Raw genomic sequence first — 26,642 nt, 5'->3', positions numbered from 1 at the left:
AAAAATCCCTAAAATTGCCATAATGTTTAGATCCACTGCAAACTGTAAAAACAAGCTTTTTATATATTAAAAAAAATTTACATTTTGTAATTTTCTACACGCATGCACAAGGTCTCAGCTCTGTAAACCCCCCCCCCCAAAAAAAAAAGAAAAGAAAAGGAAAACATCTATATCCAACAGTAGAAAATTCTACATTTACAATCTCACTTGGAAGGGACTCCGAAAGCCCCCTTCCTTTCACGCACATAAGAACGAATCACAACAATCACACAGCAGGACCAAGTACATCAGCAGATGCTGCCAGTGGGGAGGGCAGACGAATGAGAAGACTTACTGAAAGACACCATGGAGGGGCAGGAAGCTCATCTGGGCCCAAAAAAGGAGAAGCACAAACTCTGAGAAATGGATGTTTGTGGTGAGAAGATTCAGGGGTCCCAATGTCCCATCACAGCTATTGTATCAGGGTTTGTAACAGGAATACCAAGGTGGGGATAGGGAAGCAAAAAATTAAGGGCTGATACGGTGGGAGGATGGGAAGAATAATGAGAGACTAGAGGGAAATAAACAAGAATAAACAGAGAGCAAAGAGTAGTTTAGAGAAAGGGACCAATGAGGACAGAAGCAGAGTGGCAAGGTAAGTGAAGGACTGAGGCGCAGTGTCCTGGTATGGAGGGAAGGAGGACAAGTGTTCCTAAGGACAAAAAGGAAGGCCTGGTAGGCATGATGGGAATGAACTAGGATGCCAAGTAGTCAGAAAAAAGAGTACTGGAGAGACCCAGCCATAGCATCCCCTACAGTAATACAAGGGGAAGGGAGGTGGCAACAGGAGGACACACCCCGACAAGGGAAGAACGAAAAAATCCAGCAAGTAATGGAATACTGCTCAGAGGGACTGGGTCAGCTGCAGGCCCCACAGCAATTCACAGCATGAGACAACCTCCCATATATAAGCAAAAAACAAACACAGCCACACACTTGACAATTCATCCGGACATTAAAAATAATAATAAAAATAATCGAAGAAAACAAAGATACCACAGTTCCAACGCAAAGGACCAAAACACTATGATTCTCAGTCACAGCCCTTAGTGCTTAGATAAAGAGTTGGGGAGAAAATTTTTTGTTTTAGGAAAAAAGAATGAAAGAATCACAGTGATTAAAAACATGGCAGGTTCTTAAACTAAACACTCCCCTGCCCCTAACCTAGGGCAGCAACTAAGATCCCAAATAGTCTCCCTACCTCGGCCCCAACTCGCTCCTCAAACCACACCACATCCCACTCCTGCTTGCAAAGGCAATGACCCCGATTCACCATCCAGGCCCCATTTTCCAGGATAGTGAGGTATTTAGGAATGTGACCCAGAGGGGGTGACTCTAAAACCAGGTCTTTAAAGAGAAGAAAAGATACCATTCCAAGACTCCCCAGGAGAGGATGTATTTCACTTAGGCCTATCCAAAAAACCCGGAGCCCAGCCCAAGGCAGACCTCTAGGCCAGACCCAAGGCAGCCTTGCAACCCAGCCCTGTGGGGATGAGGTAAGCACTGGCTGAAGAGTCCTTCTCTAGAAAGTGGTGGGTGGACAGGTGTGCTTTTTCAGAAAGAACAGCAGGAGAAAAGCCAATCACTAGGCCCACCCAGCCCAGGACTGCTGCTACACAGAGAAGAAGCCTCTCTCCTGAGACATCGGTGGGGACCTTACCTCAGGGTGCACTCTGAAAGGAAATAACCAATGAGTTTTCAGAGGAAATACCGGCCTGTAAGGGACATTGTGTTACTCAGAGAGCTGACCCAGGGGCACACTCCAGCCCAGTCACAAGAACTGTCACCATGTGGATCTTGGCTGGAGGTATCTGGATGCTTCCTAGTTCTATTGCCCTTGGCTGAAACTACATGATTTAAAGGCTCAGATTTACACTGAATATATGTATTAGAAGGTCAGCGATTTTGCTCAAAATGAGACAGAAATTCTCAAAAATTCGAACTGGGTGCAAAGACTACAGAAGCTAATTGGAGTAAGGGGCTAAGTACCCACACAAAAGGCAGCAATCCTGGTCTCTCACCCCAATACAGAGGGAGACCAGAGCCCAGAGAACCAGGCAGAGGGAGAAGTGGAGCAGACCCTGGCCAGCCAAGGAAGAGACCCCTGAGGCAAAGAAGTGGGCTTAAGGCAGGGGATAAAGAGGAGCTGCTGGCTCCCCCCACAAAAATGATGAGGCAATCGGTCTCTGGAGCTGAGAGAAGGGACAGCAAGACTGGGGGTGGCTGGTGAAGGAAAGAAAAATATTTGCCTAAGACCACCAGGGTTGGGTTGGGGTCTGCAAGCCACTAATTCTGTACAGGAGTCTATATGACATCCTTCACAGGGAGGGGGAACCTGCCCCACCAAGGTGGGAAGGGAGGTGAGGGCAGGTACAGAGGTCAGGGGTCGGTGATGTTTACTGGGGTCTCTCCTGCCCTCCCCTCAGAAGATGCCTAGGAAAGAGCTATTTGAAGAAAGGTCCCAGGAAAGGGCATCACAGAGGGTTTCTGCCTCAGTTTGCTTGTGGTCACATGTGACCATACAAGTCAGAAATAGAAGATGGAGTTTCAGGGTAAAGGAGGGATCTTCCTTTGCTCTGAATATGTGTGGATGGGGGAGGAAAGTTCTAACAATTGGAAGCAAATAACTCTGGTAGGAGACCCCTAACTCTGGGGCAGTCTGGGGGAATATGGCATATCCTTGCCCCAAGAACTCAAGGTTTGTTACACATAGGGTGAGTGATAGGAGAGGTGGATCACCTACCAGCTGGGTTGGGAAAAGGTGCTGCCCTGGAGGAGTTTGGCACCACAGTTCTCTGGAGTCATGTCTGTGACCCCAGAAACACTTTATTGGGGCCACTTGAGAGAAAAGCCACAAGAACCTAGGTTCAAGAGTGGAGGCTTAGGAGAGCTCTGTGCGCTTTTAGAAAAGACTGTCATCCAGGGGAAGGAGATAGAGAGAGGCACTGATTTTTGCAGGGCCTGGAATGATACAAAAGTGGGAGTGGGCGGGGGAGGGAACTTCCCAGGTACTGTTGACAGCAGGATGGTCTCTCCAGGTTCATATGGGGTGAATAAGGAAGAAGGGAGGAGACAGGATGGGGGTAAGTTAATTCAAGTAAAAAAATGGTGGTGGCGGGGGACAAGAGGGAGGTGGTCAGCCAAGAATATGGCTGGGCCTGAGTTCCAAGCCCTGAACCCCTCCCACCACCCCAGGAGCCCGGCACCACCCACTCCCCTGCTGTTGTTGCACGGTCACACTGAGGTCTCAGACTGCAGCCGCATAACAAACTTGTGTGACTTGGGGTCCACAAATTCCTCAGAGAGTTTGAAAAATGGAACCTTCTTGGTGCTCACCACCAGGCTGAAGTCCTGGCGTTTTAAGAGGAAAACTATGCCATCCTTAAGCCCATTGGTCACCGGCTCCTCGCTCACCAGTGTCCACTGTTTGGCCAGCCAGCGTTCCTTATGGTACTGGATGGTGGGTCCAGCTGCCAGGTACCGCTCCAGGAAGGCCTGAGGAGGGAATAAGGGCCTGGGTGGGAAGCTCTCCCACCCACCATCCTGCATCCCCTAGAGGCACAGCTTCCAAAGACAACCAAGATGCCTCCAGCTCACTCTGCATATGATGTGAGAATGGGAGAACTGGAAGAGGCCTAAGATTATCTGCTTCAGACTCCTGTTTTATAAATAAAAAAGTGGAAGCCCACAGAGGTGATTTGGCTCAGCGGGGTCAGCACTAGAACTTGGCTCTTCTGACGCCTTTATTCTCTACTCCTCCCCCGACACCAGGCGGTGACCCAGTCGAGCCCTCATACTTTCCTCCTTCCTCTCCACCCATCTGGCATGGTTAGCGACAAGTGTGTCTGCTAGAGGTGTCATGATTAAAATGCAACATCTTTAGTTACCCATGCACCAAGGATGGCTCAGAGGAAGCAAGTATAAGTGGGCAGTAGAGCTGAGGGGGATGAAATGGCTCCAAATGGATCAAAAAGAACAAAGAAGACCTGGTGGGGGTGAATGGGTAAAGGTGGGACTTTGGGTCTGGAAATTTCAGAGCCTTTCTAGAGATGAGAAATAAGTCTCACCCATTCTCAAAATGGTCCTAAGCTCCCCCTTCTCCTCACCACTAAGAACTTCAGCCATGCAGAGACAGGGTGGATGGCGTAAGGATGAAAGAAGAGGCTATAGGGAGGTAGAGATGAGTGCGAGAGAGAAATGGAGAGTAAGGAAAGAAGTGAGAGAATATGGGCAAAAGGATGTGGAGAAGAAGGGTGCCAGAACTGGAGAAGGAGGAAGACGCTGGGAGCTGAGCAGGCCTACCTTGGGTGTCATGTCATGCGTGATGCAGAACTCCAGGTGCTGCAGGATGCTCTCCATGGTGTGGTAAGGTTGCTGCTTGGTGGTCCGGAGGTACTTCTGCATGGCACGGGCCATGGATGCAAAGATGGCTTGGGCTGCCTCTCGGGGATCCATCACCTCCCTGGGGTTCTTCTGCTCCTCCTCCTGTAGCCGCTTAATATGAGTGAAAGCCTCCTCCACGGCCACCACAAGCCTGGCAGATAGGAGGGGTCTAAACCAGATGCCCACCTCTCATCTTCCCCCCAGCTCCAACCATCCAACAGTCTGAACAAGGTGAGGCCTTTGTGCTCTCAAGGAAGAAATATGAACCCATTTGCAGCCAAGGCTGGGCTTTAGGGGCTGCGTGTGCTCATGTGCATATACTATTGGGGGAAGGGAAGGGCTCTTCAGCTGTACAGCTCAGTGAGCTCATCCCAGGGACTGAAAGAAAACATCTAGTGTGAAATCTAGAGACAACTAGGAACTATGTTATGGGAAAGACCAGCGTTGTTACATCAAACCCTAAGAAAAGTGTTCTTAAATAAGACCCTCAAATCACACTGCACTGAGTGAAAAATTAATAAATAGAACTCCACCAAAATGGCAGATTTCTATTTAACCACGACAGCATGTGCAACATTAACAAACATCTGTTGGGGTGGTGGGAGGGATATGCAAAGAATTTGCTACAAACCAAGAAGAAAAAGGCAAAAACACCATAGAGAAAAGGGCAAAGGAGGTGAACAAACAATTCATGAAAGGCCAAACTATGAATTAGTCACTTGCTGGTAATTAGAGAGATGTTTAAAATGTTACTAATATATTACTTATCCATCAAAGTGGAAAAAATTAGGAAGATGATAATCCAAATATCAGTTAGGATGTTGTGAGTATTCCATGAACTACTATGCAGAGATAGGATGCAACAAGCCAGGTGTGTAGGTAACATGGGTGACTCTCAGAAACAGTTGTGGAGAAACAGGAAAAATAAGCCAATTTACATGAAAAGCATTGAGATACATATACAAACCAACACCAGTATTCAGAAATCTTTCAAGTAGCTTAGAATGGGATTCTAGGCTAAGTAAATCTGTGCATCTACGTACACCTACAGTTTCTTTGTTTATTCTTTTGCTTTCCCTAAGTGTCTCAGTAAATAAAGTTCCTTTTGAAATGATCTTTTTGTCTCAGGAGAACTAAAAGAAAGTTTTCTCCTGATAACAACCCAGGTAATGGAGAAGGAGAGGGTCACCTATGGGCCAAGAATGGTGGTGGCCAAGCAGAAGATACAAAGACCCTAGGCAGGGTAAAGGTACAGGGAGCAAAGGAGACAGACACCTCGCCTCCTTCCCATGAGGGCCACTCCTGAGACAATTGGAAACCCACTGGAATGTTGCAGAAATGAGGCTGGTGATCTTTGATATACTTCAGGAGACACCAGGCTCGTGTAAGAACAAGCTAAGAGCTACCTTCCTCCCTTAAGGTCTGGAGATCTTGTCGTGGAGGGGCTTGAGGCCCCCGACTGCTCCTCAGTGGAAATCGGGCAGATCCAGGTTGGACCTTGCACCAAGAAAGAATCTTTAGGCGTAACTTAAATTCACATAATAATATAAATGGGAAGAAAGGAGGAGTGAGGACAGTATTTAAGAATTTACCAAGACATGAACACTAGACTTTCATTTTTTGCAGGTAAAAATGTACCATTTGCTGAACAAGCCTGTGATAGACAGTACTGGAAGGAGGTCTCGCCCAGCCTCAGTCCCTGCTGCTGCAAGGGAGGCTCACATCCCTTCTCTGGGTCCCTGGCCTACTGTGGCAGGTAAAATTCAAAGATGTCCCCATTCACCTCTGCCAGATTCCCACCCCCTGGTGATCCAATCTTGGTACATCTTGAGGATATATTTAAAGTGCCAAATCAGTTGACTTTAAAAAACAAGATTAGGACATGTTCCATAGTATAGCAGTTAGCACGTCTGCTTTACACGCAGAAGGTCCTGGGTTCACACCCCAGTGGAGCCATTGTCCATGGTCTATGGTCATGCCACCCTGAACAAACTCGATATCTGATCTCAGAAGCTAAGTAGCGTCGGGCCTGATTAGTACTTGGATGGGAGACCACATAGGAAGATCAGGTGCTGTAGGCATAAATAATAATAAATAAAATAAACAAATAAAAGAAAATACAAGATTATCATGGTGGACTTGATCTTATCATATGAACCCGTAAAAGCAGTTTCCTCCAACTGGTGGTGGAAGTCAGAGAGATCTGCTCCTGCTGGCCTTGAAAAAACGAACTGCATGTTGCAAACTGCCTTCAGGGCCAGGCGATAGTGAGCCTGGAAGACAATCCAAGCTCTGCACGAGACCTTAGTGGAGGCCTAGTGAACCCTGCCTGAGCCATGGGACTGTGAGGTAATAGATATGTGTTGTTTTGCAGAACTGAGTTCACGGTGATTTGTTCTGGCAGTAACAGAATACAAATACACACCTCCCACCCTGGTCATCATTGCTCACTCCTCTATTTCCAACAGTTACAGAAGCCCATTGCTCTTCCTCTCCTGAGCCGCCTATCCACACTCAACAGCTCCCCCTGGCACACATATACACACACGTGCACATGCACACCCCAGGACGCACCTGGCCCTCCGCTTTCGCACCCGCCGCTCATGCTCAGCCTCCTCATAATAGTACTCGTTGTGGCTGTTGTCCCGCCTCCGGGCAGCTGCTGCAATCACAGCCCGAGACTGGCCCGTGGAGTTGTTGGTGCTGTTTTCTGCACAGGAGCAGGAGAAAGATGGGATGGTCACTTGGGAGAGTGGCCTTGCTTCTCGATCCAAGAAGTCTGGAGACAGACTCTGGACACATCCAAAAGAAGCTATGCCCGCCCCTGGCAATACCCACTGTTCCCAACCCTTGTAGCACTGGGGAGCAAAAGCTCTGCACTTGTTCCTCGCCAGTGCAGGAGGTTCTGGAGCTTATAGAGCTGAGGACTTAGGACCAGGGCTGATGAGCAGACGGAGAGGAGCCAGACTCGGGGGACACACCATGGCATAAAGGGATAGCATGTAGAATCAGCAGCTAAGACCAGCCACCTGGAGTCAAGGGAAAGGACAGAACAGAAGGGGCTGGGACATGGGCCAGGGAAGGAGAAAGCAAGGGAAGAAGGGTGAGAGAGAAATGGGGAAGAGTTAATTTGGAGTCCTGCTTGGGAAAAGACCAAGAGGGTGGAGGAGCAGGGCCGCTCACCCTCTCCGAGGGAATACACCTTGAAGCCAGACACTTTCTTGGCCAGGACGGACTTGGGCAGGTTGAGAAGGGCAGGGTTGTAGACAGGGAAGTCATGGTAATACTTCTCCAGGATCCACACTGCCACTCGCTGGATGCTGTGAGGGAGACACAGAAGGGGAAGGGAGAAGGGACAGACAAGGTGCGCAGGGGAAGGGATACATCAGGGCAGGTTGGCAGGGCAGGAAAGGACATAGGACAGGAACAAGCTGCCAAGAAGCCTGGCTCAGGGCCGGAGGTCTACTTACCAGGCTCCCAAGCCTTCCCTGGGGCTGAGCCCATTGGTACTTCCCTGTCGTGCTGAAGCCCAGGGAAGAAAGGGCATGAAGCCTGGGTCCCCCAGCCAAGGGCAGCTCAAACCCCCCCAAAAACCCCCTAGGATCCCCTACAGGACCAGGAAGTGCTGATACCAAGAGGACAGCCTCGGAGCTTCCTGACTGCATGTTTAGGTAGGCTAAAGAGCTCTCTTCATTCTCTTTTGCTAGGGGTCCCTCCTCTGGCCAGGTCATCTCAGTGACCACTCATTCTGTGTTCATAAGAGGCTATGCCTCCAAGAAAGAGCTAGAAAAGTGATACTCAAAAGCCCTTGTTTGTGTCCCACACCCTTCTCCTCTTTGGCCCATCCCTGAGATCCCCATCTCTGTCTGTTCATTGGTTCACTTCTACTCCATCTAGCCGCAGGACCCTGCACATAACGCTCTTAATAAGCAGTAAACACTGTTGAAAATATACTATATGCAAAGTACTCAACCCGTTTCCACACAGCCCTCTTAGCCCCTCATCCCCTACCCCACCACCACAACACCCTGCCCTACAGTTACCCCTGCCTCCTCCCCATGCCCATCCGCTGGCTCCCAGGCGCTCATACCTGAGATGGCCCACGTTGTAGAAGCGGCTGGCTCCATCAGTGGAGCGCACAACCTTGAGTGTAAACTGAGGCTGCAGCTGGCGCAGCTCCAGCAGGACCACTGCCAGGTAGTGCACGAAGAGTAGAGCGTCCACCAGCGATACAGCAAACTGCACCACACCCTGGTAGCTACGCTCCCGCGCGTCCAGGATGCGTACGCCGTAGAAGAGCCAGTAGGAGACGACAAGAAGGAAGACGAGCACCATGAGCAGGGCGCGCAGCACGAAGACTCGGGGCAGCGAGGCCTTGGGCCTACGGAAGAACAGGGCCCAGCTGCCCAGCAGCAGGATGAGCAACTTGAAGGCCACGGAGATGAAGAGACCCTCGCAGGCCGTCCCACAGGGCTCCAGCTCCTCCCGCCAGAGCAGAGGGGGCAGCAGCAGGAAAGCCAGTGGCGTGAGGAAGGAGAGCAGCGCCAGTGTGGCCCCCGCTGCCACCCCCAGGTGACGGGAGCAGTCCAGTGGGACACTGTCCTCCATGTCCTTGGCGATGCGTGTGAGATCATCATGGGAGATGCTGTGCTCTGAGGTGCCTGTTACTACCGTGGTCGTCTCCCCCCAGTTGTCATCCTACAGCAGGAGGAGCCACAGCAATGGGGTGGGGGCGGGGGGGCAGTGAACAGGAGAAAGGGTGAGGGGATGAAGACAGAGAGGAGAAGGAGAAGAAAGAGAGAGTCATCAGCCGGTATGAAGCCATTGAGGTACAGACTGAGCTCCACTGTGTCCAAGCTTGGCCTCCGCAGGGATGGGCCATCTGAGATCAGTGCCTCAGGGACCCTCACAGCAGTCAGTGTGGCAGGAAAAACTACACATGCACAGATGACCCTCAGAGCAGAGGGCACAAGAGAGATGCCGAGGGAGCTGCTCAAGCAGTGACTGGGACCTAAGGTCATACTCATCAGGCAAAGCAGGCAGACCACCTGCAGTGGCAAGTTCAGCAAGAAACACCTATTCTCCAGGCATTGAGAGCCACTTGAGGTTTCTAACTAAGGGAGTGAAGGGAAGGGGACACCAAAGGGAAGGGAGGGGGTAAGGTGAATGCTTAGTACAGGATGTAGGCAACGCAGTGCAGACTAGGGCCTCTCTGAATCTATGATCTGCCCAGCTGGCTCTGCTGGGCCATCTGAATGCCCACAGCACAGGGTTTCCTATTCCTGGAAGCAAGGAAATGGACAAGCTGAGGTCTCTAGATGCCCTTCTAAGTGAGGTCCACTCAAGCTGTTTCTCTGAAAAGGCTAGACACCATCCCACAGGAGAGCCCCAAGATCACCAGGAACCATCAGTATCCATGCTCTTCACTCCTGAACAGCCTAAAGATATGGAGTCACATCCTACGCCTGGGGAACTTAGGTCACAGTGCTGAGACATGGAATGGGGAATGTAGGAGACTGCTTGGCAGGGTCCATGATTAGCGAATTGAAGAAGCTCCTCTCCCAAGAAAGTAGATGTACTAACCACCTTCAGTTCAAGAAACAAGGTCTACTGCTCACTCCAGTGTAACCCCAGACACACTGCCTACCCTCCCCAAGGATCAAGGCTTGGGAACTCCTCCCAACAGCAGATGAGCCTATCACATCTTAGGGTCACTTCAAGAATTTAGGAGGCAAGGTCTCGGGGAGAAGATGAGATTGGGAAAGAAAAAGAAAAAGCATTTCCCTCTGTTATTAATCTGTCCCCAAGACCCAGCAATTCCCAATGTCAGTCACAGAGAGTTCTTGTGAGGAAAAAGGACCTGGGAGTCTCCAGCCCCTAAAATGCCCCCAAGAAGAAAAGGAATAAGACATGGGCAACCTAGAGTCATCTCACATCCCGGCTCTGTCCTATGCCAGCACTATGTTCTGCCTACTGATCCCTCTACCAGATGAGTGCAGCAGGCCACAGAAGTTAGAGCAGGAGCAACCTGTTCATCCTTGTGCTGGAGAACTCTCTTCCTCCCTGTCCCTTCCCCTCATCTCCCAGCCTCACTTGTCACGGCTTTCCCTTTCTCCATCAACTCCTCCCATACCTCTTTTCCCAAGATTCAGGTGATGCTATTCTACAGGCTGACACCAGATGGTGCCCGAGTGCCAGCACCGTAAGGCTCATGGAAACTCATGGCTGCCCACACCTCTAGGCCCAGTGCTGCCCTCCAACTCCCATTCCCAGGAGCCTGACTAACCAGCACTGGCCAGAGAAACTACTAACCCCAACCTCTCTGGAGATGAGGAAGTAGCTGCTGTTTCCAGAGGGATTTCTACTGAAATTCCCTGAATTCCACTGAAGTGGGGTCCAACCTTAGGATAGGACATGTCTTCTCACATCTGGCTTCTGTCGGAAGAGATCAGGCTTCCAGACTCTTCCCCTTGCTGGCAGACCTACACCTCATCCCAACACTCACCCGCTCATCCCCTCGCGTGGACTCATTGTCCAGCAGGGGCTCCCCTGGAGCCTGGATTGTCACTGACTTGTCCCCACGGCTCCCATCTCGGCTCTTAGAGCGGTGTCTGTCCCGGCGGTCCCTGCAGGAGGAGGCCAGGGGAACAGGCACAGGTCAAGGAGAGGACCTGGGTCTTCTCAGCAACCACCCCCACCACACCGCCCCACATATACCCACCTCTGAACCTCCCCCAACCTCCTTCTGCCACCTGTGTCACCTGTGCTTGCGGGAGCTGCGGGAGTGGCCTGACTTGTAGGAATAGCCTGAGTACTGGGACTCAGTGTCCATGGCGTCTGAACGCCGTGCCTTGTAGCGCTCCAGGGCCACAGGCTGGGGCCTTTGCGGGGGCCCCACAGCCACCTCCTTCAGCACTGGCTTCTTCAGGCCAAGGGGCACCTTCAGGAAATCAACCGTCACCCTGAGGGACTCTATTTTGCTGGACGGGTGGACTTGTCTCAGAGAAAATCAAGCGATGCTCCTAGGGAGAGGAAGCAACTAGTTAGTGGTAGATGAGCTCCTGGGGGAGGTCAGGACAGAGGAAGACCATCCCTAAATGACAGCTGCTAGAAGCTCAGGGGAGCCTGGCTACTGCCTGAGACCATTCCACCCAGGTTCCTGCTTTATCCAAGGGGCCTGGTTCCTCCTGTCCTGCCTCCTGGAGAGTGCCCTCAGAAAATGCCAAGGGCTCAGGGTAGAGGGTAGATGCTGGTGAAGACCACCCGAACCTGGACCCCCAGAGAAGAGAACCAGGGCAATGCATTCCTATTCTCCAACAGGCTGAAAGGGCAGGTGCTAGCCAGGCTGGGTCAATGGGAGACCCCAGAGAGCAGGAAGCATCTGGCAGTCCTCTTCTCCAAGTCATCTTCCCCAAACGCCAGCTTCTGAGTGTGCCCACAGGGGGTTTCCTATGGCTGTTCTCTTGGCACTATCTCTCCAGCATCTACAAATACACTCACAGTTACCCTTCCAGTCAGGTTAGCTGCTGCTGCCCTAGAGGCTGAGTGTGTGTGTGCACATGCGTACCAGGCAGCAGGGTGAAGGATGGCAACTACAGATAATGTGGTGAGGGTGGGGAGAGAAGGCAAGTAGAAACTACTCTTCAAAAGCCTAACACCCTGAAATGGGCAAGATGGTGAGTTCATCTGGCTATTTGTGGGCTGAGGGGTAGCATCTTTCATCTACATTTTCACATTCTAACTCTGCAGAAGACAATGACCTCTCCCTCTCTTACTTTCCCAAATTCTGTTCATTCTTCAGAAGCGGACCCCAGTCCTTCTTAAAAGCCCAGTCCCCTGCCTACTCCACACCCAATGTTCTATCTTCCCCTCTGACCCCGACGCTACCAATTGTCACCATAGACTGAACACTTATGTCCAATCTTTACTAAGTAATCAACTCTTTCTTGAGTACCTACTATGAACCAATATACCCTGGGTACACAGTGGTGAAAGAGACCTGAGTTTACAGTCTAGCGGAGCAGGTGTACACTGAGCAAGGAAACAGATGAGTATAAATGACTAACTGTAGGAGTGGTGGAAGAAGACCAGCAAACTATAGAGACAATTCCAGGGAATGGGAGCTACCTTAAACTGGGAAGCTCTGGAAATTCTGAGAAAAAGACACCTAAGGTTGAAGGAGAATAGGAGTTAACCAGGCAGAGTGGAGAGGAAGCCCATGGAGCAGAGAATCACACGTGGGAAGGCCAAAGGCAGCGAAGAGCTCAGTGTGTTTAAAGAACCTTAAAAGGCTAGTGGAGCGAGGAAGGGAAAGGGCAGTGGAAGGAGGAGCTGAAGAGACTGCCAGGAGTCAGGTTATCGAAATATCCATAGGCCTCGGGTAGTATTCTAAGCAAGGGGAAGGCTGCGATGGACTTCAGCTGTGCAGACATGGTCTGTTAAAAGGGGACAGTAGAAATCTGGAGATGAGTAAGGAGGCCACCGCAACCATGCAGGCTTGGATAGGGCAGAGATGCAGGAGATAAGAAATAGATGTGTTTGAGATAGATGGTAGTAGTATTCACAGGCCTTAACGAGGACTGAGGAGCGCAGGGTCCAGATCTCTGGCCTGAGCAAGAGTTTATGGTAGTGCCCTTTTAACGTGGGGCGGGGGCGCGGTGGGGGGGACTGAGGAAGAAACAAGTTTAGCGAGGAAGATGATCCACTCCATTTCCAATGTGCTGAGTTCAGGGCTGTGAGAGGCAGTAGAGTAGGCAGCTGGTGTCAGAGAAACTGGACTCAGAAACGAATCCCAGCTGGAGATGCAAGGTCATGGGAATCAGCTAAGGAATTAAGTAAGGGGTCCCTGAGAGCCCCAATGTAAATGTGTCCAGAGGAAAAGGAGCGGAGAACGGGCTGAGAAGGTGAGACCAGGGGAGTGAGTTCTCATGCAGCCAAGGACTCAGAGCTTTCTGAGGTGAGAATAAAATCAGCCAGGTCAAGTGCTGCTGAGAGGTTGATTATGTTAAGAGCTAAAATGGGTTTGCTTTGTGTAGTTGTTAACTTTTCCCACAATGAAACTAAACCATCAACAACTAGCAAATAAGGCCTATGGTGATATCTACTACCCTCCTGTGGGCACAGAGCACATAACTGACACCCACCTAGTAAATGAATATGCCTCTGACTCTCAGGGAAATGGTAATGAATATAGGGAAATGAAATCAATGCTAAGTCCATTCATTTATCCTCCTAATGGAGATATTTGGAGGCACTCCATAGTCTGGTGATGCTTGTCATATCCCTATATCGAGGCAAGTACGTGATAGAGGCACACCTAGGGGACAGAAATGTAAGACCTTAACCCAATCCCAGACCTTTCTAAAAACCTTTGCCACAGGCAAGGCCATTGTTTTGAACACCCTGTGTACAGTTTCCAGCCACCTCCTGAGAACCTACTCCAGTGGTTTAGTCCTCGACACAGTTTAGACATCTCGCCTGCATCTCTCTTGCTGTGGTTCAGCCTATCCTTTCTAGTCCTCCTCCCAATAAATTTCACCAGGAGGTTCAAAGAGAGCAAGTGGATTACAGAACAAGGAGGGTGGAGACATTAAGGTGAAAAGGAGTGCCATGGATTGGGGTCAGAGACACCAGAATGTCCATGTCCTCAGGCTCATCTCGAGTACTCAGGTCTGCCAGAGCCAATGGTGAAAAAAGCCTGGTATTTGCACCCAAGGATTTGCATTCAAAACCTAGCTCTCCCACTGCCTAGCTGTGTGACCACAGGCAAGTTACTTCTCAGTGCTTTCTAGTCTGGTAGGTTCATCGGGAAAACAGGGAAAATGATATATACTTGATAGGGCTGCTGTAAGGATCCTGGGGGTGACAGAAGTGCCTTTATAAACTGCTCAGCTAGTAATTAGGTATGCAATTAACATGCTCTGGCTCCAGGATCACTCATACTCCAACCGCCGGACACTTCCTCTGAGAGTTGGTTGAGAAAGAGTTGGTCGAGAAAGAGGTGGAATGTAAAAATCCTAGTGTTTGTATGACTAAAGAAAGAAGACACACACACACACACACACACACACACACACACACACACACCCGCCCCCCCCCCCCCCCCCCCCCCCGACCAGAACCACCACTTCAAATACACCCAGGAGGGAAGCCATTGTGTTTCCCCTACAGATAAATTTCAAACTAGACAAGGTTGCCAGTCTCCTCCCAGTCTTTTGTTTGGAGCTGCTCAGCCTAGAGCCCTACCTTCTTCCCAGCTACTTTTTAAAGACATAAACCCTGCTCTCCTGCTCTGCTTCTCCCAACCTACCAACCCAACTCAGGGTACCCCAAAAGCACCCAAGCACGCGCCTCCCTCCCTTGCCAAATGGAGGGGCCAAAAATGAACCAAATTTCAGAGATCTTTGCCTTCTGTCCCCTCAAGTACCCCAGGGAGCTAATCCAAGCACTGGAGAGGCTGGGGGAAGGGATGGTGGGTGAGTAAAGAGAAGGGCAGAAGTTCCCTTGGTTTAATCGGTCTCAGGAATCAGGAGTTTGGAGGTTCTCCAGGGTGGGCAACATTCCCAGGGAAGACAGTGGAGGGAGGGATCAACAAGTGGAAAAGGAGGAAGGCCTGACTTGGTTGGAGGCAGGGAGAGTTGGGAGGGGTGGCAGGCTGTAAAAGGGTGTCTCATTGCCTTTCACCTTGCCCACCCCCAAACACACAAACACACTAGGTCCTCTGCTCAAACCAACCATGGATTATCTGGGGTTAAAAGGAGGCCAGAGTAGAGAAAGGAAGGGAAGAGAGAGCCCCTCACAAAAAGGAGACCCTTCTCCCCTCCAAAGGCCTTTCAGAAATAAAATTAATGGAATGTGTCTCAGTATCATCCCAAGGGGGATGGGGGAAGGGGTAGAGGGGAATGTGGGGGCTTTTGTCCCCACTGCCCAGATTCTCCCACATTGATCACCATGGCAACCAAAGCCCCCTGTTGTCTAGGTGATGGCAGCCAAGTCCTGGAACCCATACCCAGCATCCAAAGCAAGGGAAGTTATGGAGGTGGGGGTTTAGGGACAGAGGGAGAAAGAATGGGGTTTCTCCTCTGGCAGCCCCAGCTTTTGTCTGAACTCTGGGATCGGGTTTCTTCAGAAAACAATCAGAGGCCTCTGAAAAAAAAATCACTCAGAACCTGGCAACAGGCAGGAGCAAGGCCCTGCGGGGAGGGAAGGGGGAGGTTGGTGTTGGCCAAACGTTGACCAAGCCTAAGCACTTTCCCATTGCCCCACTCAGAAGAGCAGCTCAATTGGACAATGGCTAAGACACAGACGACAGCACCCCTATGTGGGGCACGTGCTGAGGACAGATGACCAGGGGCCAGGCATCTGTGGTCGCCACCTCCTTCTTCCACTGCTCTCTGAGGCCATCCTGCTGCCCAGTCCCAGCTCCTTCAGGCCTGAGGTAGGGAAAGGAGGCAGGACAGAGATGCGGATGGGCTGGGGAAGGCACTGTGGGAGCCAGAGTAGAGGAGGTAGGAAGAGGAAGGGAGGGGACAGGACATAATCGCAGACCTATAAAGAATGCTGACTGTTCCTCACCTACACAGTGGGCAGGGCTGCAGTGCAGCAGAGAAGTGTGGATTGATTTTTAAATGATCTTCCAGTCAGAGGGGGAAAAAGGACAGGAAACAGGATGAGAAGCCAAAAATGTTCCTCTGACACAACAGGTCTCTGATAGATCCAGGACGAGGGAAGGGTGGTCCTGCCTTGTGTCAAGGGGATAACCGTGACCACGTCTCCAGATCCCTCCTACAGAGGATTCTAGGGACCCTTGTCCATTAAAGGTCTCTGATTCCTACACAAGAGCCTAGATCTTTGCATGTACCCTACACTCCCTTCCACACTGCAACCCGCAGGTGGTGTGCCCATGTGGGTGCCCCCAGGCCCAGGGCTCCCTAAGCTCCCTAACCACAACCACAATGTCCAAGAATATCAATGCGAGTTCCACCCAAAGTGCTGGATGCCCATCCTGTAAGGTGGCACCAGGAGCCCCAGTGTCCCAGGGCTAGATGTCTGTCCAAAGAGACAGCACTTTGCCAGGTCATCAGACCAGTGTAAGGCACAACAGAGATCCAAAGTCACACCCGTCCCTTTCAGACCTTGGCTTTTCCTCTTTGCCAAACTTCTGAGTCTCATCATTGTGCTCAATGCAAGCTGCCCTGTAAGGCATTGGCGGGGGAGGAAGGTGTCTGGTGTGCAAGGAAAATGAAGCCCCTAACATGGCTCTCATGGAAGACTGGGAGGTGCCAGAACCTTTGACTGTGCCCATGTCCTTCCACAGCTCCTCCCCGCTTTGATCATGTCTCTCAGAAGAAGGCAGTGGACTGATCTACCCAGTTCTCAGCAGGTTTCAGCACTAACTTGGAAGAGGCCTTCGAGATGCGACCCCGAGTTTTACAGAGAAAAAGGTGGGGCCCAGAGAAAGAAGGTGGCCAGCCCATGGTCATGACAATGGAAGCAACCCTCTTTTGGGCTCCAATGTTAGAAAGATGTCACAAACATTGACTTTGAGGTGAGCTCCTCTCAGAGTCTCAGAGTAAGACCCAGTTCTTCCACAAGACTCCTTTTTGGAAGAGCCAAGACTGTAAGGCCAGGACAGGGGGAAACTCACTGACTCCTGCCCTACCCTCTCTTTCCACCAGCGACAAAGGGACAGAGACTAGACGAGCCAACGCCAAGACACAGCCGAGACCAAAGAGTCCTTTCCCCTCCAAGGGGCAGTCTCTGTCCCCACCATCCACGGCTCCCAGCTGAGGGTCCTGATGTTCCTCATTCATTCCCATCCAGCCTCAGGTTATGGATAAGCCACCCATCCCACGAGGCCTGTGCTGGGTTTTCTCTACCACAAAAAGAACTAAGGCACAGAGTGAGCTAGGACCAGCCCCAGGCCCTGGACCCTCATTCTTGTACCCTAAAAAAGGCCTCCATGTCCTTATGTGACAGTGCTGTCCAGGAGGCCATAGAAAACAGCTAGATCTCAGTGGGCTGAGGGGGAGGACCAAGGAACCAGGAGCTGGCACCAAGTGCCCCACCCCCACCTTGCTCAGCAGGCACTCTCCTGGACAGCCCCAGACATGAGCTCACCATCCTTAGAGCCCAGGAGCAAGGGGCAGAAACCTTCTCCTCACAGGGCTGAGGCAAGGGAAGGGCTACGCCTGGGTCACCTAGGCGTCTCTGCTTCCAGAGCAGCTGCTCACCACCAGACCCCATTGCAAGGAGCAGGGGAGGGCCCACAGACTGGGCTCTTGGCCGAGATACCATAGCATGCATTTGAACTAAAAAGGAGGCAGGGAAGCTAGAGTCAGACCCTCTCTAACCTATTTCCTTAATTTCCCTCCTTGTAAGGCAGGGGTGAGGGTGAGGACCCTCCAAACCCACGGACACACTCGAACACAGACACACATGCATACCCACGCAGCTATTCCCCCTCTGAAACCTGGAATGGCTCCTGCCTGCCCCACCCAGCTCCACCCACCCCGGCTGGGCAGGTTCTGTAGAGACCTGCTCTGCTTTCTCTGGCACCCCTATCCCTACCCCAGCTCTCTAAAGTCCCTGCCCCCCCAGCACACCAAACACAAGCACACACATGTGCATACACACTCACACACACACCCCAGCACTCCATTCCCTAGCCTCCCCCAGACCCATTACCAGTCAGTCTGGAAAGGAACATGAGCAGGGGAGGAGTGTGCAGTAGGAAGGGTGAGTAATCCCTTTGGCATATGTCCCAGGTGAAGGCTAAGCTGGTAAAAAGGTAACCAGGACTTCTAGATGCCTGGATGCTCTAATTTTCGCCAATGAGCAGGCCCCACAATTTCCACCCACCAGGCTCTGAGCTGCCTCCTCCCTGAACTAGAGCAAAAGAATGGCCCCTACCTGCCCCCAGGTAAGCTGTGGAAGAGCCAAGAAGGCACCTCCAAGTTGTCCACAGCGACAGGAGAAGGTGGACAATGGAAGGTGAGCAAGCTGGAATGGCTCACAGGCCAACCTCCTGTGCACCCACTCCCATCCTCAGAGAAGATAAAACACCTCTCTCTCTCGAGCCTACATTCACAGGTAGGCCTCAAATATCCCTGACCCCAAGGGGGACCTTCAAAGCAGCTCACACAGCTCCTGTCTCTAAGTAGGAGGTGGAAAGCAGCTGCTGGAGAGAGGGAGTCAGCCACCCTTAGGCTTGCATGTGGATGGGGACAGCTGTGATGTGAACCCACTGGCAATAAAGATTGGTTTGTATGGGAAAGGTGGGAAGGTGGGCCTAAGAGTGTGGAACGCAGTGTGATTGCAGGTACAAGTGGCAGGCCTGGGTCTCCCCATTCGGAAAACTTTACCAACTAGCTTCCACCGCCTTAACAAATCCACTCTTTCTGAGAAATCCAACCTCCCCCACCCCTTATATCTGCCATCTACCTTCCTGGATAAAGCTGGTGACAAAAAACAAAACAAAACAAAACCACACACAAATGTCTCTCTCACACTCCATGGTTTTCGAAGTTACTATATTCACACCTCAGGCTCAGCACCTGCTCCTGTCCAATCCCCACTTACCCTAGAAAGCCAGAGCCCCGCTCCCCAGATTCAAGCATAAACACATCATCTCCCTTCTGGCCAGGGGAACTAGGAGCTCCCTGGTAAATGCAAGAGTCTGAGGATATTGTTAGGGGGTTGCTAGTAAACCATATATAGACAATGAGGGCCAGGTCCCATCTGATCACAAGCACAAACAAGATCCCATGGGCTATCACGGTGGGAGCCCATGTGTGAAGTGGCCCAACAGAGAGGAAGAGGTCAGCCCCGGAGAGGTTCTGCCATGGCCACAGCCTTGCCCCAGGCTTGTGACAACTGGTGCTCCTCTTAGGAGACCCTGTTCCTCCAGGAGACTCCCTGTCACCCTTTCCCTTATGGGTAGACTTCTCAAATCTGCTTTTCAGAAGACAGGAGAATTATTCAAGTTCAAGATTAAAAGTAGTATTGAATGAAATCAGACCTAATTAGAATGAGAATAGGCAAAGGTGGAAAGAGCACTTTAGGAAACAGAAAAGCAATGAAGTTAGAGCTGACACAGCCTCCAAGGAGCTATGCAATCTCTACACTTGAGTTTTTGTATCTATAAAATGGGGATAATAGTGCCTACTTCAGAAGGTTAAGAGTTTTCAACAAAATAATGTATACAGAATATCACAATCGGGCACATAATAGATGCTCAATGTTAGTTTCCCTTCTTTTTGTCCTTTAGAAGTACACAGCCAATTCATGTTCCCTTAGCCTCATTGTGGGAAATAAGACCCCACCCAGAATAAGAGGAGTCTCCTCTGGCTACAGTGTTGGCCCCCACCCGACATGAGTGCCCCCCTCTAAGTGAGAACATACCCTGCAATGCCTGACAGAGCAGCCAAAACCCCTCTTGCTCTCTCGACCTCTTTCCTCAGGGGCTCCGGGACCCCAAGCCTCTCTCTTTCCTTCCCTCTTTGTACTTACAGTGAGGCAGGGCCTGGGCTCCAATCATTTCCCGCTCTCCTGTAGGCACTAAGCCTAGCCGTGTGTGCAGTGGCAGGGGAAGGGGACCCCCACCCCTGCCTCCAGCTTGTTCCTACTCACTCCTCTCACTGCCCCTCCCTGTTTACCAGGATATCCTCAGCTCTGCTGATTCCAAGCACGCTTCTCCAAACCCATTCCCAGCTGTCATGTCTGTAATTACCAACCTTGCCAGGGGCATTGGACAAGCGCAACAGTACCTCAATTCCAAAAGGTATCCCCCACCCCACCCCACGCCTCCTACTCTATATTACTCAGGGTGGAGGAAAGAGATGGAAAGATTCTCCATGACCCACCTTATTTCTCTCCACATCACAAAAAGGTGACAGAGGGCTGATCAAATCAGGTCACCAAGAGACAAGATAAAGAAGAGAAGGGCTGCTGGGGGGGCAGGGATGAGTAGGATGTACTCCCAGACCTCTCCTTCACCTCTGCTACCAAAACCTCACCATGAACAAAGTTACCCACCTGGAAAGGGGTGAAAGGAGAAATTTTAGTTCGAGTGAGAGAAAGGGTAAGTTGACACCCTGTAAAAAAGGAAAACAGGAACCCACGATGATGAGGGTAGATGCATCCAGGAGGGAGCTGCCCAGGAAAGAGGAGAATATGTCAAGTTTCAAAGTCCCATCCGACACAGATCCTGAGAAGAGACAGTAATATCCCACAGCCTCTCCTCTCCCTAGTACCTCCATCCCCACCAACCACATAGGATTTGGTATTATAAGCAGGGAAACTGAGGCCAAGTCCTCACTGCATACTTCGGGGTCCAATAATATTAAGCTGCATGTGGTTCACTGACACCCCTGACTCTTCTTTCCCCCTCAGCCTCTCTCTGCAGTGCCCTCCTCGGTCCCCTCACTGCCTGCCTAACTCACATGTTAAATCCTGCTAAGGGCAATCCACACCATGGAATATGATTCAGCCACGAAAAGGAATGAAGTCCAATACGTGCTGCAACGTGGATCGAACTTGAAAAGATTACTCTAAGTAAGGGAAGCTCGACGCAAAAGGTCACACATTGTATAATTCCATTTATATGAAATATCCAGAATAGGTAAGTCCATAGAGACAAAATGCAGACTGGTGATGGGGATTGGAGAGGAACTGCTTAATGAGCACTGGGTTTCCTTTTGGAATAGTAAAAATGTTTTTAGATAGAGGCCATAGTTGTACGACATCGAGAATGTACTAAGCGCCATTGTTCATCCTAAAATGGTTAATTTTATGTTATGTGAATTTCATCTTAATTAAAAAAATACATCCAGGTAAGGGCATACCTCCAGGTACCTTCCCTGATACCCACCCCAGGGCCAGTACTCCTACTCTATGTTCTGCTGGGCCCAGAACACACCTCCACATAGCACTCATTAGGTTAAATGACTCCACGTGTTTTGCACATCTCCCCATGAAAGCCTGTCTCATTCACCCCTCTATCCCCTGTGCTTCACATGACACCTGGCAGATAGGCAACGCCCAAGATGGCCTGCCAGAAGAAGAGCATAACCAAAGCCTAGCTGTCCTCCCCAGCCCAGAACTCTCTCTGTAGCAATCTTCAATCAGAATCCAAACCACACCAGCTACCTGCTGAGTGCTTCCCGTGTGCCAGGTACCATGTGAAGTACTCTCTATATATTACTTCATTTAATACTCATAAACCTAAGAGGTAAGACCTATTTTTAACTTAGTTATACAGGTGAGGCTTCGAAAAGTTATCTATTTTTCTCTGAGGTCACAAATAGAAAGTGACGAATCCAGAATTTAAGAGTAAGCTGAGGGGTGGCTCTACAGTGTAGTGGTTAGCATGTCTGCTTTATATGCAGAAGGTCCTGGGTTTGTGCCCCAGGTGGAGCCAAGGTTCATACCCCAGGTGCGCCAGGCCCGGGATGCATGGGATGCACGCAGCACAAGCATGTGGAGGAGACACTCCACCTTAAGAGATCCAGTTCTTAAGGGGAAATGGCAACATCCATTGGTCAGGGGTGGAAGGGCAGGGGGAATTAAAGAGGGTGGGGGAGAGTAGGCTGAAACCCAGGGAAGGAGGCCACTGGGGGGAACCTAGGATTCCTTGAGGAAGGCCCCATCTGGGGTTGGACGATAGCATCTTAAGACATCTAAGAGGCTGAGGAATGGAGGAATGGGGTTCTTAAACGCCAAAGTCACACCACTATACCCTTAAGCACTAATTCCAACCATGTCAGACTCTTTCCTTTGGCCTCACAGTTTGTAGAGCTGGTGGAGGAATGAATCACAGAAACAACTGGAGTCCCTAAAACTCAAGTGACAATAAAGGGAGTCCCAGAACTCTTCTCCCAAAGTTTCTGTTAGCCAAGTTCACAGCCCCCCTAACTGGAAAGACCTCTTGGAAACCAGATGAGCAGATTAAAAGTCTGCCCTCCTCTAGGCACAGGGAAGGGGGCCCTTACTCAGACCTCAAAGGAGAAGGAGCAGATGGGAGCACACCAGAGAGGCGGGCCCCAGAAGAATTAGAGGAAATAGAAGCAGAAGCAAGACAATGGGGGAGGAGGGACCAATGCGACCACTGGGTCCAGTTTGGAAGTAGATGCAGAGATGGCACTTCCTATTGTCTGGTCACAATTCCTCCTCCTTGGAAGAGCGCCCCACCAGTATAGCACAGCATGCATGCAGTGAGACTGCACGGGGAGAACGAGGAGCCCGAAGGCCAGAGCACTCCGTCCTAAATGCAGGAGAATGCTCGCCCCAGGAGACCTACCCAACAGATAGGTCTCAGTTTGAGGGAATCATACTTTTTTAAAAAATTCAGTCTTCTCCTACTCTGCCCCTATTCCCAGTGCCAACATTTTCTAACCCTCACCACTCTTATCCCTGGGTCTTGGGAAAGTGGGGAGCCTGAGGACTAAAAAGGGAACTCCAATCACAAGTGCCCATTAGGGACTCTTAACATTCCAATCCAATCCAATCCAATCCCACAGAGACCCTAATGGGCAATCACAACCTCAGCTCCTAAAACTGGATGCCTCAACCTGACCTCTGGCAGCAAGAGGAAAATGGCTGAGAGAGTGAGATGAGCAAACGAGGTGTGCACCTGAAAGGCCAGCCCCTTCCCTGCACTCCAAAACAGAAAGACGAGAGAGGAGGGAAAGGAGATGGTTGCTGCTTCTCTGGGAAGACAGCCAATTCCTGAGCAATGTGACTTCCCACCTCACTATCACAATGATGGGACATGGGTGCCTGCCCGCCCCTTCTCCAACTCGGGCATCTGCCCCTCTTGCAAGCTCAGTCCCTATTCTTCACCCTGAGACGGGGCCCCAGACCACAGCCCCATCCAATCACTCTTCTTGCCAGTGAAAAGGGAAACTATGCAACAAACCACACAGCCACGCTTCCAGAAACTCCTGAAGAACACCCCCTACTCCACTCCACGCCCCTTCCCCACCCAGCTCCCACTGGCCTCTCCAGAGCTCCCATGCCACCTTTTCAACCTCATGGAGAAGAACTCAAGTTGTTCTGCACCAGGTCTCATCCCTCCAGCAAGCATGCTCCTTCCTCTTGCCCCTATCCATTCCAACACCGCAAGACTCTTCGGGAACTGTTAGATCCTAGAGGCAGGGCAGTTAATGGGCCTGGAAGCAGAAACTCCAAAACAGCTTTCCAAGAGAACTGTGACCAGAGGGGGCAGAATTGGGGCTGGAAAGCCAAGAATGTAGCCTCTTCAAGCATTAGAATCAAACCTATGTTTGGGGCACGGGAGTCCCTCTTATTCTTCCCCCTGACTCCTCCAATCCCCGTTTCACTAGGACTACAACCAGAACCCATATTCCTTAATACCACACATCTTTTTCCAGAAAAACCCACTTCTCAAAACAGGCCCCTCATAAGATGGTCCACTTACTCTCACCCACAGGTCTCGGAAACTTAAGGCAGTACCCTCAAACTAAGGCAGGGCCATCCAGGAAGTCTTAGAATCCTTCAGACTGCCTTCCTTTTGTGCTTTCCGCCAGGAAAATCTGCCTGCAGGGGTAAGAGGTAGTATCCCCAACACGCTCAAAAACGTACACCACCTAAGGCAGGCACACATACACAGGTACTTATCCATCCGCAAAGGTTACACCCAAGAGAACACATTCATTCACACTGCTTCCCAGTACACAGGTGCCTACATATATCCGGGGTATGACCCACTCTGCTCTTATACTACCAACCTTCCCCGGTACCTAAACACCTCTTTCCCATAAACCCCTCCCTGGTTCACATACATAGACACATACCTTCCCGAGAGTGTACGCATAAATTCACATCCAAACACACAGCAGATTCATGGTCAACAGCTCCCTGGGTGCACACACATTCAGGCACAGAAAAACACCTACACCTCCAAACCTAAGGGCCCACCTGCAGGACACATAAAAACAAAGAATCATGCACACTGGTCTTCCATCAATCCTTCAAAATTCACTAGTGCAGAGCCCAAGGTCCCTCATATGAGTAAACAGGAGTAAGGAAAGGGATGCTGGCTCCTGACCCCCGGGTCATACTCAGTGCCCAGGTCCCCAAGCTGCTATTCCCATCCTCATGCTGCATACAGACAGCCTCTAACTCGCCTGCGCCGGCTCTCCGGACCCCACATCACACCCTGAACCATACCTGCCCCGTCCCTCCCTATACTCCTGTGGTGTTGATGCACCTAAGCACCCTCGCTTCCAATATCTCCAGACCCCAATCCTTCCACTGTCTCTCCCCCCACCTCTAACACACACTCCTACTCTCCGGCTTTAACCGGCTCCCCCAGGATCATTAAGGGCCGCGTCCATGGTCCGGGCCCCGAGCCCAGGAAAGTCCCGGGCTCTCCAGGCCCGGCTCCGCCCCACCATGCGCCCCTTCCCCTCCCCAAAACTGGGGAGGGTTCCTCTGAGCAGCGAAGGAGCGAGCCGGAAGGGGGTTGCCCTGCGCCTCCCTTCCCCCATGAGCCACCCTGCCAGATCAAGGGTTGGGCACCCCCTGGTTCCTTGCATGATTGTCCTTTTCTGTTCCTTTTTTTTTTTTTTTCCGCAAACTTTGCCCGCGTCCCCGCGGCCCGGCACTCACCCGCCGCTGCGACCTGCCCGTGGGTCAGCGGGCGCCGCGCTCGGCCCGGCGCCTTTGTATCCGCAGCGCCCGGGGTCGCTCCGAACTCCGCGCTCCCGGCTCGCCAGCGGGGACCGCGGAGATGTGGAGGGGGCTCCGGAGCCTGGTCCGTCCCCTCTGCGTCCCAGACCGCTGCCTCTGCCCCCTCAAGGCCCCGGGACAGGGGGCCTGGGGCAATGCGGGGCGCTCAGGCTCCCATGGCGGGACCAGGGATCTAGGAATCAGGGATCGGGAATCAGACCCGGAGCCCGCGGCGAAGCGGGAGGGGAGTAGGCGCCGGGAGGGTGGGGGGCTGCAGGGGGCGGGGAACCAGTTCCCAGCACCGCCTCCCGGCTGTTCCCGCGGTCACCGCCCTCCCACCGCTGCATCCATTGTTTGCGGCCCAGCTCTTCCCGGAGTCACTGCTCCCCCCAGCCGCCGCCTCCAGATACCCTGCGGCCCTCCGCGATCCTATGACTCCGCAGCGGGGCTGCGACCCCGCCCCCAAACGTAAACCTAGGGGTACCTCGACTCCTGGCCTTGACCCAACCTGCAGGCTGCTTTCCTCGACCCCTCGTCCCGCGTCGGAGACGGAGCCCCCAACACCCCGGGGATGGCCGAGTTCAGTTCTTGAGGGCCACAAACCCGGCTACACAAAGTCCAATGGAATCTAGGACGTGGAAAGATTGATTTCCCACTCCCCACCCTCAGGACTGCGAGACGGGAGAATCATCCCTGATTTTAATTAGTGGCGAGAGGCGCGCCCCCCTTCCCATGCTTACGGGGATTTCCCTGACACTGACACCACCATATCCGCCGCCCCCCCACTCCCCGCTTCCAGAAATAATTTAATTACTCGGTATTCTAGCTGCGAGCAGCGGCCGCCTAGTCAGTCTGGGACGCTCCTTCATTAACGCTTTTTCCTCCCCTCTGGTTTGAGCGTTGGGATTAATTACAAAGGGAACCCTGTCCTGGGCTTGCGGGGAGGAGGAGGGGGCACCGCTAGGGCGCTGGGAGTTTGGATGGCGGAGAGGGGCCCTTCTGCTAGGAAACCTCCGGGAGTATAAATGATTTGGCCTGGCCAGCATTTAACCCCAAGCAGGCGGGGCTCTTGACCCCAGGGATTTCAGATACCTTAGAGTTGAAGGTACTACACAGGGATAATAGGGTACCTAAATATGTCCGCCATAATTGGGGCATTTCTGCCTTTGAACACTCCCAAGAAACCTGTTGGGGTTCATGAAGTGGGGCAATAGACGGAAGCCGCCAAGAGTGACCCCCACCATAAAAGTCTAGGCTGTGAGAAGTCCATGTTCCTCTTGGAGGGACTGAAAGCAAAAGGATGATTATATATTATCATTAGTATTGTCCTGCAACCCCACCCTTAACCTAGAATAGTAATACTTCAAAAGCCCCTCCCCATACTTCTCCCTGAGCAGAGCAAAACCCTCAACACCTCAGCATCCTCCAGCTCCCAATCCTGATATCTTCTCTCCCAAACTTGTGATTAAGAAGTCCCAAGGACGGTAAGGCCCAGCCTCTGTTTCTCACTCCTTGGGGAATTTTGCTCC

The 26,642-nt window shown here is 51.5% G+C and overlaps 1 protein-coding gene and 1 pseudogene across 5 annotated transcripts; one reads left to right on the top strand and one right to left on the bottom strand.

Annotated features, from left to right (window-relative positions):
• Positions 1-140: 140 nt before the first annotated feature.
• On the bottom strand, positions 141-25,767 carry VANGL2 (VANGL planar cell polarity protein 2). Of its 5 annotated transcripts, XM_036235306.1 has the most exons (10): positions 25,054-25,414; positions 24,237-24,360; positions 20,286-20,457; positions 11,184-11,444; positions 10,928-11,048; positions 8,513-9,120; positions 7,606-7,742; positions 6,997-7,132; positions 4,342-4,573; positions 141-3,534 (listed from the first exon to the last, which is right to left on the bottom strand). In XM_036235306.1, exons 4-10 carry the CDS (start codon positions 11,252-11,254, stop codon positions 3,274-3,276), a joined length of 1,566 nt encoding a protein of 521 aa, XP_036091199.1. In that variant the 5' UTR covers positions 11,255-11,444; positions 20,286-20,457; positions 24,237-24,360; positions 25,054-25,414; the 3' UTR covers positions 141-3,273. The 5 variants fall into 5 exon arrangements, with proteins under 5 accessions (XP_036091199.1, XP_036091197.1, XP_036091198.1 ...); XM_036235304.1 differs by lacking the exons at positions 20,286-20,457; positions 24,237-24,360 and adding an exon at positions 25,598-25,767 and having other exon boundaries at positions 25,054-25,306; XM_036235305.1 differs by lacking the exon at positions 20,286-20,457.
• Positions 6,388-6,503, top strand: LOC118613138 (annotated as a pseudogene).
• Positions 25,768-26,642: the final 875 nt, after the last annotated feature.

This window comes from Rousettus aegyptiacus, unplaced genomic scaffold, assembly GCF_014176215.1.
Source record: "Rousettus aegyptiacus isolate mRouAeg1 unplaced genomic scaffold, mRouAeg1.p scaffold_m13_p_17, whole genome shotgun sequence".
NCBI classification, from domain to species: Eukaryota; Metazoa; Chordata; class Mammalia; order Chiroptera; family Pteropodidae; genus Rousettus; species Rousettus aegyptiacus.
Note: the sequence above shows the minus strand (reverse complement) of the source record. Positions and strands in the feature narration are given on the sequence as shown.